We start from the raw sequence: 22,428 nt of genomic DNA, 5'->3' as shown, positions 1-22,428 counted from the left end.
ATATCAAGAATTACATTTGGAGGCAGGCTTCATGCGGATCCTCATGACGGGGCAAGGATGTTCAGGGTGCTGGTGAAATTACTTAGGACAGTCAGAAGGAGAATCCAAAGAAGGGGGTGGTGGGGATGAAGGAGGAAGCAAAGGCAGCAACTGACAAGCTTCATCGGTCGAATGATGGAGACTGGCAGTACTGGGGAAGGAGACTAGGGACAGGGGCGGTCAAGTAAGGAAGGAAGAGCGGAGAGAGTGGTCGGGTAGGAGAGGGGGGTATTGAGGGGGTTGGAAAGGGTGTCTATCGAGATGCAGGGTGTGCTCTGCAGAGTGGGTTGTGCCAGAGGATAGGGTAGTGAGGGAGTGTGAGGTCACGGACGAGAACAGTGGCCACATCAGTGTAAATCAGTTCTTATGTAAATAAGAATACATGTGTATTTATAATCAAATGTGCTGTCTAAGAGTTTCTTTGGACTATTGTACTGACCTACAGCTCACATCTTCCCTTATAAGTCTGGCTGCTCCGTCACTCTGCCAAGATCCTTTGGGTAGTAAAGACGTATACTAAGAGTTGGGGGCTTGTATGCCAAGGGAAAGTTTTATGACTTCTTACCTCAAGTGGATTTAGGAAAACTGCCCTAACGAACTCTAATCTCCTGATGCATACTACATTACCAAAAGGTAATACACCAACGTTGTCATTCTTTTATTAAACTACCACCACCCAAATATTCTGTGTGCAACTCACTTTCTGCATGCAACACACCCTCCTGCCTTGTGTACCACTCTGACCCTGTGTACTACTCTGCCCCTCGCCTTGTACTTTCCACGCTGGACCCGGACTCCTAATCAGGTGGGCTAATCTTTGTAATATATTTTAGTGCAAGACCTCGGAGCCTGATATTATACATGATGAAAGCCTTGAAATAATATTCTCCATCATTGTCTCTATTGGATTGAAACTTGCACTTTCTTTTGCCCAATCGAGCGCTGAAGGCCAAACGGGCTGATCACTTCCCCCAAAATAGTTGAGTGACAGAAGTTAAGTAAAGCAAAAAGTTTCACTTGCCTCCAAAGGTCAGGATTTAATCAGAAGCAGAAAAGTTGTGGTTACTGTGGAGAAAAGAAAACAGAGGCATGTGATGTTTGGTGTCTGATTGCAATTTCGCTGACTACACAAGTGTTGAAATTCATAAAAGGATAATAGTGGTTTGGGATAACATACTTTGGGTGCAGAGATTTAATCTCGATCAAAGCAGCATAGATGTAAACGGTACTCGTCACTGTATAGCTTTTGTGTACATTCTGGCTGGCCCTGAATTGCCTTTTCTTGTAGGCACTCCTCTGACAAGGTGAATAAGCTGGAGGCCATGGTGGACTCTTACAAAAAAAAGATGGAGGACCTTGGAGATCTGAGGAGGCAGGTGAAGCTGTTGGAGGAGCGCAACACTGTGTACATGCAGCGGACCTGCGAGCTGGAGGAAGAGCTGCGGAAGGCCAATTCTGTGCGCATCCAGTTGGAGGCTCACAAGAAACAGGTGAGGAGGCAGAGGCAGTGGTTGTAGAGCAGTGTTTTGGAGTACGGTGTATTGTCGGACTGTGGAACCCATACACTATGAACGGATTCTGCAGCGACTTTTTGGAGCTTGTTGGGAAAAACATTCTTTTTGCAACTTTTCTTGCATAGTTTCCTATGGAACCCTATTCTTTTTGCTTTTTTTTATTCTGGCCTGACTTCTCTTGCCTTTTCCTCACGTTATAGGGAAACTTCTCAGTCCTTCATACTATTAGTATTGAGAAACTATTTCTCTTTCTGAATTATTGTATTTTAATATTGCACGCCACATCTTACAATGCAGTGTAATGGGGTAACTTTCTATCACTGTTTTTACACAGGTGACTTGTATATGTCCCTAAAGGCAGGTTGGTTGCAGAAGTTTTAAAAAATATATTTGTTTTGCTTTTTGCATTCTTTTTGGTGTGCATGTTTTGCGTTTACCGCGTATGGCTACTAAATGTGGCTTGTGCCCTAAAATGGCAGTGCAATAAGATTGTCCCTTGTTCTTGGCCCTATTGTAGTTTGCCCTTCTTCCTGCCCTCTTGGGACAGGAACTCCTTATACAGGTAAGCACTTGCATAAGGCTGCTGTTGTGTGTCTGTCTTTCCCAGGAAGGGGGCTGGCACTGTCTAGTCTGTCAGGTGAGGTCAGGAACTGTTTGCAGAAGCTACTGAACCTCGCAGACCCACAACAGCGTGGCACACTCCACTAGTCTAAAACAGCTGAGCACAGAACACCTCCAAGGGAAAGGGGACGTGGATAAAATAAAACAAATCAGATTCCAGTCTTCAACTAGCAAGAGAATCTGCAGGGGCAAGAAAGAAAAGATAGCGTGCATGGGTAACTTCAACAATCTCACTCTAATTAATAATGCCGGTCAAGTGGCACAGCGAGTAGAGCGCTCGCTTTGACATCCGTGCAGCTCTTGCAAAAGCAGGTTCGAATCCCGGCAGGGCCAAACTCAGCCTTTCATCCTTCTGAGGTCAGTAAATGAGCACCACACACCGTGGGTGGAAATGAGCAGCGCTCAGATACCTGAGGGTTCCTAGCGCTATATAAATGTGAAATTATTACTCTCCCTTCTCCCCAGTATACATCAACAATGTAACTCATCACATGGATTTTACTCTGATATGGCATTTATAACTTGCCTATACACAAGTGTTTCAAGGGGCGACGAAAACTAGTTCCAAGAAGATTTATTTTACTTTGCTTACATTTAAAAGTCTCTTGAATCATACAATCTAATAAAAGGTCAGACGTATGTTTGCCTGATAGTCATGCGCAGTAGAGACTGCCTGCTTTGCCTATTGTGACCGATAGAGGGTGCTGCTGCCTTAGGATATTTAGTGGTCCTACTGTGGTAATGAAAACCAAAAGAATATTTTTTTCTATGAACATGAATTACAATCAAATAGACCACATAGCATATTATCACTCTGAAAATGTCTTTTCTCACGCACCTTGTCCTGTGTACACAGGCTTTTCCACTAGTCGTTGAATAAAAAAAACTGGAAATGTTTCAACCTAAAAATCTGTAGCAGTGTAGAACTTCCTCACATAGCTTCTTGCTTGTACTAAAATGAACTTCTTTTCTTAAATTATGATGTATTGGCAAACTAACTTAGTTTTCATCTTTTCTATTGGCTTTGCCAGAACTTTGGCCAGACAATTTGATTGGTTTGCTCCCACCGACTGTTGTTCATGAACTTGGTCACTACGCATCCTGCGCCTTAGTCTTTTTTCAAGTCTCCTGCCTCCAGAAACTGTCTCTGCGTTTCCGTGCCATATCTCACTTCAAATATTGTCACAGCACAGCCCTGCGCATATTAAATCGTTTCCAGGCAACAAGAAAAGTCACTACACTGACTGCGCTTATTCATTAATCAGCGCAAGCAAACGGTTGTGCACGCACACAGCAACCAAATAACTTCACTCAAAGGGAAGTCCTGATGGGTCCTGGTTCCCTTGGCAACAGAACGAGTAAGATGTCTTTTCTATGGACTTTCCTCCAAGTAGTCCGTTCATGAGGAATCAACAATTATTTTTTTTTCCAGGCGCTTCAGCCTAGCGATGTAAAATGGCACACACACTTAACGAATAAAAACAGCTATAACTTTCTGGAAAGGGTCCAAGGATTATTTGCAGTCAGCCCTTTACATACAACTCCAAACTATTTACCGATCACTACCTTTACTAGTAGATAGAAAACTACTTTGTTTTTCTTCTGGATGCCCACTGCTTCACTTCTGTAGTCTTCTGAAGTGAGGCTGAGTGTTTTGGTGTTGGCTGGGTGTTAGGCAAGACTGTATGTAGTAACCCTTTGGGAGACTACACCAGCCTTGTCCTCTTGGCAATAGGTAACCCAACCATTGGTGTAGGCCGGTACTACACAAGTTGGTTGAGTGACTGAGTAGCCACGCTATCTCAAGAGGGGTCAGTGTGAGCTGTAGAGGTGTAACGTAGAGATTCAATGACGGGTATCCAAATAACACTTATGCTCAAGGTTTCTTATTCAAATAATGATTTATTAATTTAATAGTCTGTTTTATAAGCCTTCTTTAGAAAGGGCCATATGCAACAATAAAATACACTTCAAAAATACACTCCTTCAGTTTCAGTAAGTAGATACCCTTTTGGGATGTCACACAAACACTTCCTACACCCTGGTATCACTTCACTTGCTAGGCACTGTGGACATTGATATATCACTTTTACATTTAATACAATACTGAGTTTGTGGAAAAAGGAATAGGTTGTGAAAGGAAACAAAGGTTAACCAGTTTCTCCAAACAAGTAAGCCAGTGAAATATATGTTAATCCTTAGCCGGCTATACAGTAACTTTATGTATGACTTTTTGAGGGACAGAAGAACAAGTCAGAGGGCAAGAAGAGTCTTCAAGGAGCCAGGACAGCCAATGTCATTTGAGAAGATAGCACAAAATTCTTGCACAATGTTAGAGTTTTGTTGTAAAAAGAATCGCTGTTGGGCCACAAGCTGTGAGGCTTGTGAAAGGCAAAGATGCAAGCAACCCTGCACAGGGCAGCAAATGCAAGTCTCCAACCGGCGCAAGCAAGCTACTCACAAGAGGCAAGTACCTCTAGTTACACAGTTCCTTGAGTCTGAAGAAAAGGTTCCAGCTGGTTTCTGTTCCCTTTGTAGTCCTGCAGATCCTGATGTTCCTGGGCCTCAGTCATGGGGACATGAGGGAGGACATCTGGGGACTCCTGCACAACGGGTTGAAGGTCGGCAGCAGCAATTGGACTTACTCCAGATCAGCGGCACTTCGCAATTTCAGCTACTCGCAAATGGCACCACTGCGGTTCTTGGACAGCTTGTGGGCCCTCCTTGCTTCTGGGTTTGAGTACTCTGTTGAGGTGGCTCGGTCTTGGATAGTCCTGCTTCGAGGGAGTCGGAGGATCTTCCTGGAGCTCGGGGTCTGGCTTAAAAACTGCACTCAATTCTGGTGTTCCTCTCCCCTGGCACTCTGTTCCAGCATCAGCAAAGATGTACATCCCTCAGGGAGAGGGGTTCCAGTCAAGTTCTTCTTGAGGTCAGTTGGTCCCACTAACCCAAGGGGAGAAGTAGTCAATTCCGGGCTTCTCTAGTTGATGCGAAAATTGGAGCTTTAGCACTGCACCCGGGCTTCACCGGGCAAACCAAGGTCCAGGAGGGTGCATAAAGCTTCTCTTCCAGTTTCTTTTCGGTTCCTTTGTCCAGTGGTCGACTCTGCCTTCCTTGCAAAAGACCTTGCCTTGTATGCATTCATGCATTTTTCCCATTCATTTGCAGCCTAGCTGTCACCCACACCGCAGGTTGGCGGTCCTCCAAGGAAAGCCAGCCTGTCATTCACATTTGGGTGCATTCCTGTAACCAAGGAGACTAAGCACAGGGAGTTTCCGGAATCTCCCTCACTTCCTGCCCTGCCAGACATGCTGTAGCCAGAGGCGGGGTTCACCCGTGAATCCTGCCAAATACAAAACGAACAAAGGGATCATACCTAGTTTGACGTGGAGAGTACATTTCAAGAAGGACCTTTCCAACAAGAAATGGTGAAAAAGACTGGGACCCTTTTTCATAATGGGCACCCATGGGTGCAATACTGCAGCTGACGATTCAGCCTGCCGTAAAAACGCACAATGGTAGGAAAATTAAACCACTACCACCAGACATTAATTGTAGTAACGGTAACAACATTTTTTACATGCACTCCACATAGGATGGTGTGTGCTTGGTCTACAAAGGGAAAAAGGCAAGTAAAGTCAATTTCACTTTATTGCTCTTGGAAACAGTAGTTTATCCAAGCGAAGGTATTTAAACCTTAACAGAAATCCAAAGGACTTGTCTGACACTGCACTGACGGTGCTGTGTGTCACAATACAAAAAACAGATGCTTATGGAGTTTCAGACTCCAAAACTAAAAAACACAGGGTTCAAGTCAGAATAGAAATACATGAGGGAGTGAGAAAAAGTTGAATCACTACAGGATAAAAATTAAAAAGTCCAGCAGAAGAGCAGGGGGTCTCTAAGGTAGAAGGGGAATTATTACAGAAATTAGAATTCTCCCTAACACTGGGTGAATGTACCAGAGATGGCACGCGGTTTCTCCTGAGCTGAGCTTGCAATCTAGGGCCAGCTGCTGGTATACAGTAGTCCTCTTGTACTTGCACCCCCTGCCCATTGCTAAGGTGGTGCCCACTTAACCAATACAGAAGACTAATACAAATCTGCTGCAGGGAAAAGAAAAACGAGCACTGTGCTGGTGAACCGGGAACATGCAACCGAGAAAGCAGCGATGAGTAGGACACTGAAGTGAAACAAGATTAGGTAATAGGGCTTGGAGCCCGTCCAAACAGCTAGATAAAACTCTAAAACGACCCCGAAACAAAAAAAGGGCAGCCCTGACCCTCGGAATGCTGTGAGAAACGGACCGAAGTCTGCGCCCGATCACTGTTTATTTTTTTAGCCCAAAGGTTCCACCTTCTGTGATGGAGCAGCTCCATAGAGACAATCTGGTGGGAGTTACCCCCAGTGAAGTCACCATGAGTGACACGCTCCACTCATTTAACTTTGTCAAAGATGGATCTCTACTCAATTTGTGTAATAATTTGAAGCGAAAATCAATGGGTATTGGTAATGTTGAATTGGGGCATATAGAACCCAAACAAATGTATCTGCCAGTCCCAACTTGGTGGGTTTGGTTTCGGATACAGAGAGCTATACCCTCGAATTGGAGGAGATGCATGTCTCTAGATCGAATGAACACACACCCAAGCCTAATTTGGATACCCTATACTCAGTAATGATGTCCGCACTTGCAAAGAAGCAAGCATTATTGCAACAATGTACTAATTTGGCTAAGAAACAACAAGGTATCAAAACTTTATTGGAGTGACGGGCATGGTAGGAATGTTAATGGGTAACGAGCAATTAACCACCGATTAATTGCAGTGTTGTAAAGACCGGGAAAAGGACTTCAATATTACACATGTAATACCTGCCTAGGAGTTGCAGAAAATGGAAAAGGTGACTGATTGTCCACAAGTAAAACTCCAAGTCACTAAGGTGAGCTATGCAAAAGTTCTGCGGTAATATATGCCACTAACGAACAGGATGCCATAGATGCCCTGTCACGAGATATCGATGATGGAAAACTCAGCGGTGCAAATGCTTTGCCCAAACATAAAGAAGCTAAGCACTGCCCCGATCTTGAATGTTATATCAAGTCTGAAAAGATTGGAGAACACACAAAAAAGCCTACTGGCCCCATAGACATGATCTCTTCATCTGGCACATCCAATTCTATTATTGCTCGAGATATGAGAAATGGTAAAATTAGACGAAGTTAAGAGGCCCCCTAGATTTGTGGTTACTGAATAACACTGGCTCAGACAGAACAGTGCAACCCATTGACTATCCTATTTCCAGTTCCACAAATTCCCAGCAAATCGCTGAAAAATCCTAAATTCATGACACATACCACTGGGAGGAATGTACAAGCTAACAAAATCCTCTCGAAACCTAGCAACATAGACAACCTGATGCCTAATGTAGGGAAGAAAGCGATTATGTGGGCCAAACTGAGCACCTCTACCAAACTTGATTAAATAAATACAATGGACGATAGCCCATTTTTAAATCTATCCCAATTATTTACTGTATGGAGTTGCGTTCCTTGTCTTGCGAGTATTGCCAACAAAGATCTTATAAGAGGTGAATTGCCTAAATAGGAGCATGCAACCAATTGGGTTCTTAGGGAACTTTCTTCCCCAGCCATCACTACTTTGCTGTGCTCCTGTTCAGATGCATTATTGGACTTGGGTTTTAATCTGAGGAATCAACCTGTACAAAAACCCCAGAGGGGGTCCGTAAAGGAATTGAATGCAATACATAAGTCTGATCAAATCAGGTTTTTTGACAGCGATGCTAATAAAAGCAGGACTGCTTCTGAAGTTAATTCACCGCATACTAAGGTAACGCCAATCAAATGGACATGTTGGAACACCAGAGCATATAATTCTTTCATGAAGTATTTTGAGGGTAATGCCCTTATTAGTACTAGTCATATTTTTATGTTACAGGAAACTTGGACGGTTAAAGAACTCAGTATTGATGGGTACCGTATTTACTGTGAAGCAGTCGGAGGCTCCCTGTGGTAGGCCTATGGTTGGGGGGGGCACGGGGGGGACTGGCGATTGGGACACAAGCTTTCCTCTCTATTGGTCCATACTGTCTGGAGGAAAGCACACCATATGGATGATCTGTAATGCTACACCCCCAGGAATTTCAGAACAAAACTCTGATAATTAAAGTCTATTCCCCCCCCCCCCCTTACACACCCCCTCCCAGGTAGGGAGGGAGTGGCAGAGATAATACAAACAATAGAGAACATAATAGATGGATGTGTGACCACCCTGCCGGCAATTTATTAATTGCAGGAGATTTAAATGCTCCCAATCTGAATAAATATAATCACTCCCTCCCACCCCCCAACTTGTTGGAATTTACTGAAGAAGATTGTTGCACATTAAGTGCGAAAGAGCATGATGCAAAATGGGCACAGTTGTATATGTGGAATATGTTCTGTCTAAACAAAAAGGAGTTGATCCCGGCTCCAACAATACCTGGACAAATTGTACTAGCAAATCCATGTTGGATTATGTTTATGTTGACCATGATTTATGGAATAGATGTGCCACACTTAGGATTACATTTAACACACCGAGTGATCACGCGGCCTTGACATGGACCACTACATTATTGCAACCCTACCAGATAGAACAGATACAGATCAACACTGCAGGTAATTCCATCACGTGGAGCAACAAATATCTGGTAAAAACCTTCTTTTATACATGAAAATAGTAAAGAACTCTCTATGGCTTGCAATGAGCCAGTGAAATTTAACTAAATTAATGTCATTGAAGGAATATCTGGATTTGAATATAATATATGGGAAAGAGAAGAATATATATGTTGGCTGCCTTGATAAAGCTATACAAGTGGCAAAAACAGGTTTTCATTTAAAATGTAGAACCATAGAAAGATGCCTGCCATATGTGGAAACAAAAATGAATGTATAAAAGACAGGCTGCCTCAAAGTGCACAAGTCATCAATTAAGAACGCTAATTGGTGCTATATGCTCAAACTACTAGCAAAACTGGATGAAAAGGGTTTCTAGACCATGATTAGATTAAATAGTAGCTCACTAACAAAGATTGAGAAACCACTCCATTAATATGGAGGATTTGACCTAGGCAGCGAATGAACTATATTATGTTCATGGTATTATGGGAAAGAATCAACAAATTATTCTCCCACAAATGGTTTTGGAGGGCTTTGCACAGGATGACATGACAGTTATTAGCTCCATTAATAACTCTTGGGCTCTTGGCCCGGGTATGATGCCTAACAAAGTATTAAGAGAATCCGGGTTTTTGGACATGTATTCTGGAACAATTCTTTGCAAAAATGCAAATATGCAAAAATGCAAATATGCAAAAATATTGAGAGCATCATACCGTGTAGTTGGCAGCAGTCCATTATAGTCCCAGTATTTAAAGTTGGCGACCAGTCCAAAACAACGAACTATAAGATTGCCAGTGATGATTGATGATAGCCAAAAGGTTTTTGCCACTATACTACTCACAAAATTAAATAAGTGAAGCGGAGAGAGGATTGCTTTTACATTGATCCAAACAGGTCTTCGCCAAAATCTGGGTACTCTTCCCAACATCAGTCTACTACATTATTTCATTGCAGCTTGTCACAAAAGGAAAAAGATTGGCTACATGTCTGTTTTTATTGATTTTAGTAAGGCTTTAGATACAGTATAGAGAGCCCGGCTTTAGAACAAGTTTAAGAATTGGGGAATTGACCCGAGCCTTTTGCACTCTATACCAATACTACTGTTAAGATGAACATTTATAGCAAGGGAGCTCTTACACCGGATGTTTATCAATGTGAGCATTCAGGTGGGTTGCATTCTGGCCCGTACATTATATAACTTGTATGCAAGTGATATGGCACATGGTATTACAGCAATCTGGAACTTTCCATCTATCATTGGGTATGTACCAGTTCCTTGTGTCGGACATGCAGACAAAACCATTATCATGGAGCATACTCCTATTGGCCTACAAAGATCATTGATGGCACTAATGGAATATGCACAAAGGAATCATTTGAAAATAAATGGTCTAAAAACCAAAATAATTCTTTGGCAAAAAAATTAATTTCCTTCTCCCGTCTAGTATACCAATAGAATAAAATTAGAGGTGGTTGAGGTGTATAATTATCTGAGTTTCCCAATGAAAAATGTGTCATGTAAAGACTTCTATTGCAGTAGTATCCGATCAAAGATGCAGAAAAAATGGCTGCTTTTGAGAAAGCAAGCTCAAGCGAGAGGGAAATAATGTGGGACTGGTCAAGATATATACCCAATGTGGTTCCCAGTATATTATATGGCCTGGCTACCCTCCCAGAAAATTTGCTGGAGGGTATTGAAAAATTAGAAGCCAGAATTCTGAGATCCATTCTGAGAGTACTCCAGAGTGTGCCGGTGGTGGCCCTTCGCATGGAACTGGGTGTTTCGTGTATTAGATACTCCAGATTGATACAAAAATGTATTGTGTACTTTATGAATGGCTTAACTCCGCTGGATGAAAATACTATGTATGGCTTCGTAGCAAGACAATATAATAATGGGACCAACAACTATTTTATGAGGAATCTTTGATGCTGCTGTTGAATATATAGAGCAACTGAATATCAATCTGAATGATCTTTTGACGAATCCTAACCAAATTACTCTCCGTAAAAAGAAACCGTGACTATGATCGCTCGGCTAATAGACTATCCGTCTGGTCTAAAGATTTATAAAGAACATAGCACAAAAATATGCTCAGCAAAAATCAGATTTATCATCCATTGTCACTACAACATACTTCCAATGTTAGAGCATAATAGACGGTGGATGAAGAACTCTTGGGGGTTGAGGGGGGTGTGGGGGGGGGACGATTGTCATCTTTGTGGGTTTGTGGTTGAAATGGCGCAGCACGTTCTTACACTCTAGTGTACTGAAAAGCTTATCTTTATAGTTATAACAACTTTGTATCACAAATGTTATATAATGAGCATGACCAATTTTGGGCAGCCATCAAGGGTGCTGAATCTAGTCATATCTGGGGTGGCCTATCATGTGTGGAACAAGGCAAACACCCTCCTTTAGCCATAGGAAGTTTCAATGGGTACTAATTGTCATTATTTGTTTAATCCATGTTGGGCAGAATTCTCATTTATGTGCCAATTTCCTGGAACCTTATAGAACCCCAACTCTTTTGCTGGACTTATGACTTTTCAATTTTAACCCTGGAGTGAGTGAGACCTTTTCCACACTCTCGTGTTTTTACCCGATTGTGTTTTTACTGTTTTAGGAGTCTGACAAACCCCATAGGCATCTGCTTTTTGCATGGTGACATACTGCACCTTCAGTGCAGTGTCACATAGAAATCCTTTTAGATTTCTCATAAGGTTTAACTACCTTTTCTTGTTTGACCTACAGTTCCCAAGAATAGTAAAGTGAAATTGACTTTACTTACTTTTTTCTCTTTGTAGGTCCAGCACACACCATTTTATGTGGACTGCTGGGGGTTACCTAGTAGCCCCTTATCTTACATTCTCATGTAACATAAGTATGTTACCATCACTACTTTAAATGGCTGGTGGCAGTGGTTTTAATTTTTCCTACCATTGTGCTTTTCTACCGCAGGCTGAACCCTCAGCTGCAGTACAGCACCCCTAGGTGAACATTGTGTCAAAATGGCCTCTGTGATCTTTTTTCGTCATTTTCGGTTTGTGCGGTCTTTCTTGTGTGTTACAGGTTTGAGCCCTTGTTTGTCTTGCCTTTGGTGGGCTTCAGCCCTGAAGCCCTCACCTGGCTCCAGTGTTTCTGGAAGGACAGGATGTGAGGGAGGGGTCCTGAAACTCCTGTCTGTCTCTAGGAATGCCTGAATGCAACTAGTCCTGATTGGCTGGCTGCCCTTGCAGGACAGCCATCCTGCTGTGTGAATGAGAGCCTAGCCTGTAAATGAATGGGAGAAACCTGCTTAAAAGGAGAGGGTTTTGGGACTACAGGCAGTCGGCCACTGGGAGAAACACCCGATGAAGAAACCGTAAACTAAGCTTGTGCAACCTTCTGGACCTTTGAATTGCCCGGTGAAGCCCTGCTGCTGTGCTGAACTCCTTTTTCAACTCGACACAGATGCTCCGACGGAACGATTTCTCCCCTTGGGTTAGTGGGACCTAATAACCAGAGACAAACTCCACTGGACCACCATCCCCGTCTGGCTGTGCTTCTTCGTTGAAATAGGAACCCAATGCCAGAGGTTGAGAATCCATACGACGTCTGCCACAGAACTAATCCGGCTAGAAGCTCCGTAGACTTCCAAGGACCATCCTGAAGCAGGACCTCCAGATTCAGTGTCCCTTCACCATAGTGCAGGACCGAGGAAGCAAAGAGTCCAACCGGTATGCAGGATCTGCGATGGCGCTGTTTGCCAAGAACTGAAGAACTGAAGAGCTGTAGCTGCTGACGACCTCCCAAGTAACGCTGCAGGATCCCTCCAGACGAACTCCCTCTTGTCCCCACGACTGATGCTCAGGAACAAGGGTTTTCGCCGCTGTAGCAAAACAGAATCCAGCTGGACCACTCTTCAAACCAGAGGTTCTGTTTAGGCTTGTGGTACTTACCTTATTGCCTTGTAGCCGCGCTCTTCTCATTTTGGAATGGCAGTGGCTTGGCTTTTAGAGTTGATTCCAACTCTTTTCACAGGCTTAACAGCTTGTGGCCCTACAAAGGCTTATCTAGATTTGGAAGATTTAGTTGTCCTCGCATCTACTGAGAAACTGTCAAACTCGTACCTTCCCTAACCTTTCCTTTCTTCAACCGCAGAATCTGCAAAGTAGAACTAGTTAAGCATATAAATGCCATTACTGTCCTTTTGACTAAAGTCACCTCAGAGTGTAGGAATTGTGTATGAAGGATATCCAAAGATTATCCACTAACCTGTGATTTAAAAGTACATTTACATTGTTACAATAGAATGCTTATTTAAAATGTGATGTTAAATAACTATTTATAACTGAAACCTTGAGTGGAAGTGTTACTTGTATGTACAGATTTAATTTGTACAGCTCTACAGCTCACTTTTACCCCTCTTGAGATAGGCCTTGCTTCTCAGTCACACTGCCAACGTGTGTAGTACAGACCTATACCAAAAGGTGGGTTACCTAATACCAAGCAGATAACTGTTGTGTAGGCTCAGTGTGACTGCACCAAATGTTACCTAATACATTTTAATAAGGTTAATGTTGGTGCTATGATGAGACTAATCAGCTTTTTATATTCTTTTAGTAGCTATGAATTGAAATGCATCAAATCTTATGCATTATCAATTGTTTTAAATGTGGAAAATTGTATTTGATCTTGTGTTAAACAATATATTTTTTAGAAATTGTGCAAAGATTTGTATGAACCAAAAACACATTTAAAAAAAATGTAGTCTTCCTGTTTTCCTGTCCTGACGAGTTCCTCCTGAATGTTCTTCTTAAAATGATGTCTTGCAGGAAGTAGGGCCAGTTAACAGGAGCTTCTAATTATTGACATTCACATCTTCAGTTGACCATGATAGGCAGTTGAGAATTTTCACCAACTGACGAAGAACCTTCCCCAGACCAATCAAAATGCAGGAATAAGACTTCCATCTTTGCCAGGGAAATATCCAACACTCTGAATAACCATAGTTCAGGCCGACCCAACAACACTCGCGGGAATAAAATCAATGAGTACAAAATTACAGGAACCTGACTGCCCCAGTCCACATCCTTGAAGCCAGAAAGTCTGCTTCTGGGGCGGATGTTAAACCAGTAATTGTCGCTGATTGGACAGCCAGCAATCAGCACTGGGTGCATTCAAGTAACCAAGGAGACTAAGAACAGGTGGTTTTGGGCACCTCCCTCACTTCCTGCCCTGCCAGACACACTGGAGCCAGATGCAGGTTTCAGTACTGAAGCACGCCAAAGGCAAAACTAACCTGATTTGGCGCCCAACTCTTAATAGGGATTGGACTTCTGAAGGTAGGGCATATTTCATGTGACTTGCTTCTGCTTCAATCTTACTGCATCACTTACCTTTTGTTGTTTGTCACTGAATGCATTCATAAGAATCTATGCTGACTATCTGTTATTGTATATTGTTAGGTTAGATTCTCCAGCATGGGGTCTGGCATGGATTCACATGCTCATGAATATTCCCCTTCCTCAGGCTGGGAATTCTCGGTACAGAAAAAAATCAGTATCAGTTTTGTTTCTGATCTGTCTTTGCTAGTAATAGCCAATCACGGATCTCTAGGTCATACTGCCCACAGCCAATGACTGCCCTCTCCATAAGCCCCGCCTCCGGCAGCCATCCTCCGATTTTTACCGCACGTTCAAGTGTTGGGAGTCCTCGTGCTATAGCTCTCACTTTTGCTGCGTTTTCGTGCTTTTTTAAAGAGAATTTCTATTTTTCGGTTAAATTGAGCCTTAAGCTCCACCGTCTTTACATCCGATCAACGGGGACCCATTTCGGAAGTTTCTACGCCCCTCAAGGGTGAAGATTTCGTTGAGCAACGCTTTTGGAGGATTCCAGAAGTTTCTGAGGCCTACCCCGGACATGGCCCAGGAGAAAAGGAGCTCGACACCCGGGAAGCTGTTCAGGGACGGCCCTGTATGCCAGCTGCAGAACATGCTCAAGGAAGACGAACATTCCTTATGCCTCTACTGTCTTCACAAGGACAAAACGCACGTGGAGCAGGACTGTGTGTTTTGCGGGGACATGTCGGAGCGGACCATGAGGGACCGCCATCTTCGTCTCGCCAACTGGCTGGAGGGAAAGAGCCCGTCAGGTGAGAAGAAAAAGAAGAAATCGGAGCGGTCTTCTAAGTCCTGTGAGGGTGCCCCGGGGGCCCAACAGAAGGCTAAGGTCCGCGGGCACCGGGAGCGCCGAACGGTCGGGCTCCTCGGGTGCCAGGCAGGGCGCATCCTCCCCGGCACCATCAACCACGAGCCAACGCTCTGGCTCGGGTAAGAGGAAATCCGAGAACCCGGCCAAGCTTCTGGAGAGGCCCCGGTCGATCTCAAAGATTTCGGCTGATGGGGAGCAAGGCGGGGAGCGCTCCCCCAAGATGAAGACCACAAGCATGCAGTCGGTGACTAAGGCCTTGATTCACCCAGCCAAGGCCTCTATCGAGAAGGTCGCGGCAACCCTGGCGCGGCCTGTGGAGGTTACACCTATGGTAGCGGCCTCGGGGCCCACAGTCTCCCTGCCACCTCGGAGGGAGGCATCTTTCAAGCCCATTGAAAGAACCCCCATGAAGCCCCCGGCGGAGAAAGAAGGGGGGGGGCCTGTGGCCGTCATGGATTCAGACACAGCCTCCGAGGAGGGACTTGTCGAAGTCCCTGAGAGCCACGACGCGGGCATGGAGGACCAGCCTGTCGAGAGGGGGGCGACGAAAGCGACGGCGGTGCCGACGGGACCCCAGACCAACCGTCGCACCCACAACTCGGTGGCCATTTTGATGGCAATTCAATCCTTGTGATCTGAAATAAGGACTAGATTGCCTTTACCCCCGACAGAGGAGCCGGAGCCAGGGGCAGGCCCGACGGAGGAGCCAGGGGCAGGCCCGACGGAGGAGCCAGGGGCAGGCCCGACGGAGGAGCCAGGGGCAGGCCCGACGGAGGAGCCAGGGGCAGGCCCATCGGGAAGTCCACCACCCAAGAGGAGAACACCAATTCCTCCTGCACCCTTCCAGCCCTCGAGGCCTGCTCAACCCTCCTCCCCGTCCACGGTGTAACGCTCACCTGAATCCCTCGGAGGCGCGGGTCTGGTCTGGGCGTTCTCCGAACCTTCCAGAGTCACTCGCAGGTCTTTGGCACCACCCTGGAAGGGCCCCCTCCTTACTGTGATCTTAATCCGGAGAGTGAGATGTCTGCGGGCAGAGAGGAAACAGGGGTTACCATCTGCCTGATGGGGTTTCGGCCCTTTCCCCTTCCTGACACTCCTACGACTCCCCTAGGCCGCACGTGCTCACCTTAGGTAAGTAAATGCGGCGCTCTCCATCCTGCGTCTGTGCAGGGGCGCTGTAGCCAGTTACTTCACTGGACGATAGTTCAGCCTTTTATTGCGGAGGTAGAGTCCAGAAGGCAAGACCGTCGTTAGCTGCACGAACGGTAAGTGCCTTATTTGAGTCTTTTATTGTCCTTTCAGAATCTTTCCTCTTTGCAGGTCCGGTATGTTGATCCGGTAAGTGGAAAAGTCCGGAGTTTTTTGCAGGCAAGCAAAAGGTTCATCTGAAGTTAAATGCACTTTTAAATGTCTTTTTCCCCTTTTCTTTCAGGTCGCGGTGCAACCGGCGATGAAGACTGATGCCGAAGGATCATGCCGGAGGACCACTTGAGGCACGTGAGTAGAAATGGAGTCCTGAGCTCTAATAATGTCCTTCTTGTTTTTTACAGGTGCGGACAAATGGCGCAGAACAGAGCTCGCAGAGACCGTGGCACAGGTAAGCAGATATCATGGAGTTATCGCTAACCTGTATTCTTTGTTGTTGCAGATGGCTGGAGAACGAAGAATCGCGGCACGGGGCCTTGGAAGGCGCCGACGGGTGGTAATAGCAGCTCTGGTATTCTCTCGTGCTACTCTAATGTTTTCCTTTTCAGATGTCACGGAAGGCTGGAGCTGGATTTCAGGAAGGTAAGTTGAAGATTGTCCTGTTTTCAGGTGCAGAAGAAGATCAGCTGGAGCCGACACGGTGAGCGTCCTGCTGCTATTGCAGAATAACGCGAAGCACGTGAAACCAATCGGGTGTGGTTTAAATAGCCTTCAGTAGTGCTTAGGCACTCCAGAGGTAAGAAAAGAGTTCCAGTATGTGGTTCTTGGGAGTGGTGCTGGCCCCACCCAGCAGTTAAAGTAGTCCCAGCAGGATTGGATGAAGAGTTCATCCTGCAGGTAGGAAGGCAGCATGGTCTGCAGCAGGTAAGTCCACCCAAGCACCAATCCCTTTTATATGAGCCCGGCGCTTCCCGTGCCGGGACTGGGTCCCTTTATGAGCATGAGCCTGGCGCCACTGGCGCCAGGACAAGGTCCAAAAGGCCCCTACGGGGGCCGGCTGGTGCCTGGAATGACGATCATGACCCTGCTTCCAAGGATGTTGGGCTAGGTCTGACACCTTGGGGCCAGTGGTCATGACACACGGTCCGCGGGGATGACACGGGCATGGACATGGCCACGGACGACGAGGGCGGCGCCGACGAGGTGGACCGCCCGTTGTCTCCCCCTCCCCGGGCTTCCCCGCCCAATGAGATTGGATCCTTTCATGCGATGATCTCCAGGGCATCCAAGCTTTTCCAGCTCTGCCCCGAAGTAAAGGAGGGGTTCCTCTATCAACATAGAGAGACCAAGAGGAAAACTGTCCTCGCGGTACCTCTACTGGATGACATCTGGGACGAGGGGCTCTCCCTCCTCAAGAACCCGTTCACGACGCCGGCAAAAAGGGACCAATACGAAAAGAAGTACCGGGTCCCCAATGCGGCCCCTCTATGCCTTAGAGCACAGCCGACCCCGGATTCAGTCGTCTCGGCGGCGGCCAGGAAGAAGGCGGGGGGGGGGCATCGACTTCACCGCCGGACAGCGAGGGAAAGAAGCTCGACGCAATGGGCCGAGTCATCACGGCGGCAACGACAATTAAGGCGGCCAACGCCCTGGCTATCATTGCTCATTACGACAGGGAACTTTGGTATAAAATCACTCCCTTGTTGGACTTCCTGCCGGACGCCAAGAGGGCAGAAGCCCTGGAAATCTTGCAAGAAGGCGAGGTGGCGTCGGACCACACCATAACGGTGGCGACGGACATCGCTGACACCGGTTTCCGCCAGTTGGGCAACGGTGTTTGCCTCAGACGGCGCGGATGGCTTAAGGCGCCGGATTTCCGCCAGGACGTACAAGCCAAAGTGTTGGACATGCCCTTTGACAGGAACAACCTGTTTGGGAAGACAGCCGATGAGTCCCTGCAAGCCATCAAAACGGACACGGAGACAGCCCAGGCCCTGGGAGTTCTCCAGCAACGACGGCCATCCTTTCGGAACACCGGAGGCAAGCAAGGGGCCTCCAAAGGTTCCGGCAGCGGCTCCTCTACCTACCGTCAAGCAGCCTGTTCCTTGTCGCAGGAGGCCTATAGAGGACGGGGCAAGTCAGGAGTATCCCGCCGTCATCGCCAGGGAGGGCAAGGCTGCCTTGAAACGGGACTGAACCGACCGTGGCGTCGGGCCCCCACCGAAGCACCCCGGTGGGAGGCCGGCTGGCGAAGTTCGTCAGCATGTGGGAGTCAATCTCCACCGACCGTTGGGTGCTGGAAACCCTGGCCCAGGGGCGCGCCCTCGAGTTTCTAAAGTGCCCTCGCGTGCCACCTGTGGCCAGGAAGGAAAACCACATACCCCAGCTGCTGCTGGAGGTAAGGGCGATGCTCAAGAAAGGTGCCATCGAGCTCGTCCCAAAGAGACTTTGGGGCTCCGGTGTCTACTCAAGATACTTTCTCGTAAAGAAGACGGGAGGTTGGCATCCCATCCTGGACCTGCGGCGACTGACCAAGTACATCAAGGCTCAGAAGTTCTGGATGGTCAACCTCCAGCACGTGCTGGGACAGCTGGAGGAGGATGATTTCCTTTCATCGTTGGACTTGGAGGATGCCTACTTCCACATCCCCATTCTAAAAGGACACCGGAAGTTCCTCAGGTTCGTGGTCCAAGGACGGCACTACCAGTTCAAGGCCCTCCTGTTCGGATTAAAGTCGGCACCCAGGGTATTCACCAAGTGCCTAGCACCGGTGGCGGCGTGGCTACGCCTACAAGGGATCCACGTCTATCCCTACCTGGACGACTTGCTCATCCGAGCAAGGGCAAGGGAGCTTGCCGTAGAACACACAGCGAAGACCGTCCAGCTACTCACGGACCTGGGGTTCTCCATCTTCCCCAAATCCCACCTGGTCCCTTCGCAGGTCGCCCTGTTTCTGGGAGCCAAGCTCGACACAGTGGCAAGGCTGGCCTCGCCGTCCGACGAAAGGATGAAAGCCATCCTGGGCAAGGTGCAACGCTTGCTAGCCACGGACGTAGCCAGTGTAAGTTCCATCAAATCCCTTCTCGGGATGATGTCCTCCTGCATTTATCTGGTATGCCTGTGCAGACTTCGATTGCGTCCACTCCAAGAGTTCCTCGACGCACGCTGGATCCAGGTGACGGGCAGCTTCGAGGATGGGATACCACTCAACGAGACCTTCCGACGAGCGATCCGGTGGTGGGGCACCCGCACTCATCTGACGGTGGGCGCAGACTTTCAGACCCCAGCTCACCAGGTAACTGTGATAACGGATGCCTCCCTGGGTGGGAGCGTATACCGGAGATCTCCACGCGAGAGGCCTTTGACACCCAGAGGAAAAACAGCTTCATATCAACATTCTGGAGCTCCGCGCAGTGTTTTGGGCCCTCAGGTCCTTTCTTCTGTCCCTCAAGGGCAAGGTGGTGAGGATCTTCACCAACAACACCACCACAATGTTCTACATCAGGAAGCAGGGTGGAACCAGATCCTGTCCAAGGAAGCTCAGGATCTGTGGCACTGGGCCGTCGACCAGGGGGATGTTTCTGGTACCTTTTCATCTGGCAGGGATAAAGAACACCATCGCCGACTCACTCAGCAGGGAGCTGCGCTCGTGCCAAGAGTGGGAGCTACGCCAGGATCAAGTGGATCGACTCTTCAGGCTGTGGGGCAGACCCCAGGTTCCCCTAACCGAGGAGCATGGGCGATGCTTTCTCGTCCCCTGGGACAACTTGTTCCTCTTTGCTTTCCCGCCGTTGCCACTGCTACTCCGGCTCGTCAACCAGCTCAAGAGGTCCCGATGCAGGATGATCCTCGTTGCACCGGCGCGGCCGAGACAGATCTGGTTCCCGGACTTTCTGGACTTATCGGCGTCCTCACCAGTCAAACTGCCCGTGGACGTGGATCTTCTCTCCAGAGAAGGAGGCGCCATTCTTCATCACAACCCGAAGTCGCTGAACTTGCAGGCCTGGCTCCTGCAGCACTAGAGTTTGGAGGATACGATATACCGGCCGACTGCAGAGAGGTTCTTGCAAAGGCCAGGGCGTCCTCAACTCAAGTGTTATGGACACAAATGGAAGAGGTTCTCTGTCTGGTGCAGGGCACAGATTAACCCTCTACGGATTACGGCCCCTCAAGTACTGCCGTACCTACTGTCGTTGGCCAAGGCTGGACTAGCTCACGCCTCCATCAAGATACATCTGGCTGCCATCTCCAGATACACCAGGACAACAGGACGGGTGTCCTTGTGGTCTCATCGCCTGGTGAAGGAATTTATGAAGGGACTATTCCGCTCGTTCCCGCCGGTGAGGGCCCCGGCCCCGGCGTGGGAGCTCAACGTGGTGCTGACTAGGCTCATGGGGGCCCCTTTCGAGCCTATGCATACGGCACCGTTGATGTTCCTATCGTGGAAAACCGCTTTTCTTGTGGCCATCACCTCCGCACGGTGCGTGGGAGAGATTCAGGTCCTATCTTGCAAGCCTCCATACTTGACTTTTCATGACACGAGGGCGGTGCTCAGGACGCATCCCTCCTTCATGCCCAAGGTGCCGTCGGACTTCCACCTCAACGAGCCCTTGGTGTTACCAGTTTTCTTCCCGTCGCCGGCCGAGAGGAATTTGCACTCGCTGGATGTAGCTAGAGCGCTGAAGTTCTACGTGGACCGCACAAAGTTTTCGGAAGACGTCACAGCTTTTTTTGAACTTTGGGCCTGTGAATCAAGGGAAGGCTCTCTCGAAGGCTTCCATTTCCAGATAGCTCTCCGGCTGTATCATGCACTGTCACCAGTTGGCAAACCGACCGCTGCCCCGCCGTCCGAGAGCCCATTCGACCAGAGCGATCGCTGCTACTATGGCGTTCTTGGCTGGTGTGCCCCTGCTGGACATCTGCAGGGCTGCTACGTGGAGGTCGACGCACACCTTCACGAAATTCTACTGCGTCGATCGGGATTCCAGGGAGGAGTCCAGGGTTGGCCAAGCAGTGCTGCGCAACCTGTTCGCTTGAAGGGCCTGGTGAGGAGGTAAGAGTTGCTTAATGTTGAGGTTAGGTATTGCTTAATGTTGAGCCTTTTGCCACCTCCCATGGTTGTGCATGTGTACTGCTATGTAATCTTATATTCATGAGCATGTGAATCCATGCCAGACCCCATGCTGGAGAAGGAAAAAGTTACTTGCCTGTAACTGTTCTCCAGCATGGGTCTGGCATGGATTCACATGCGAACCCTCCCGCCTACCCCTCTGCGGCTCTTCGCTTGGTCATACTGCCGCTGTCATGATGCCTACCCCCGGGCATCTGGATCGAGTCCATCAGCCCCAGGAGCAGGCATCCAGATACTCATTAAAACCCCAACAGCCCCGGCTGGGGGCTGTTTTGATTCAGTCCTGGCGCCATAGGCGCCAGGCTCATAGACTTTACTTAACTTATGCAGACCATGCTGCAAAAGAGTCCAAGCCAACGTGAGGCCTGGATGGCACTATTTTATTACAGGGACTATTTTTCACTTGGGTGTGGTTCTGGGGAACTTCTTACCTGGGACTACTTTGCAGGCTATTTAAACCACGCCCGAACAGCAGCCCATGCTTCGCGTTATTCTGCATCCAGCAGCGTGAGGCTCACTGTGTCTGCAAGTCAGCATCCAGTCTTCTGCCACGCCCGCCTCGAATCCGGAGCTCCTAGACAAAAGGAAAAGGGGTTAGATCACGGACCTTATTTGATTCCTTACCTGATTCCGGACCCAGCACATCTCCGAGCCTGGAAAGGACATTATTTCAGCACGCTTTGCCAGCAGCAGCGCTGCGTTATACTCTCCAGTCCACCACATCTTTCGACTCGGCGCTGCCTCCATTTTCTTCGTCGAAATCCAGCACCTGGGTGGGGGGGACAAAAGGAATAACAAGGTGAGCTGAGAAAACCGACCAAGACAATCTTTGCCACCATAGGCTTACCTGCTTTGCCACCGGAGGTGGTATTCTTTAATTCGCCGCATCGTCCTATGCCGCACCTATAAAGGGAGAGAAAACGGCAGTTTTCACCGGACAGTGTTTGGTAATAGACTCTTACCTGAACGCCATCAGCTGCCTCCAGGCAATATTCTTTTGGACCCTGCTGCAACCTAACGAGGGAATGGAACAAGAGTATACATCAGACATATTGAACTCTTTGAACTTTATAGACAATGAAGTCAATATTCCTCG

At 47.6% G+C, this 22,428-nt stretch overlaps 1 protein-coding gene across 2 annotated transcripts in view; it reads left to right on the top strand.

The window, feature by feature from the left end:
* HOOK2 (hook microtubule tethering protein 2) overlaps positions 1-22,428 on the top strand; it is a 595,676-nt gene that overhangs the window by 386,949 nt on the left and 186,299 nt on the right. For both annotated transcript variants that reach the window (XM_069604124.1, XM_069604123.1), the window contains exon 11: positions 1,328-1,529. In XM_069604124.1, coding sequence (XP_069460225.1) covers positions 1,328-1,529 — 202 coding nt within the window. The remainder of the gene's footprint in view (positions 1-1,327; positions 1,530-22,428) is intronic.

This window comes from Ambystoma mexicanum, chromosome 3q, assembly GCF_040938575.1.
Source record: "Ambystoma mexicanum isolate Mex_15411 chromosome 3q, UKY_AmexF1_1, whole genome shotgun sequence".
NCBI classification, from domain to species: Eukaryota; Metazoa; Chordata; class Amphibia; order Caudata; family Ambystomatidae; genus Ambystoma; species Ambystoma mexicanum.
This window is presented reverse-complemented; position numbering and strand designations above follow the sequence as displayed.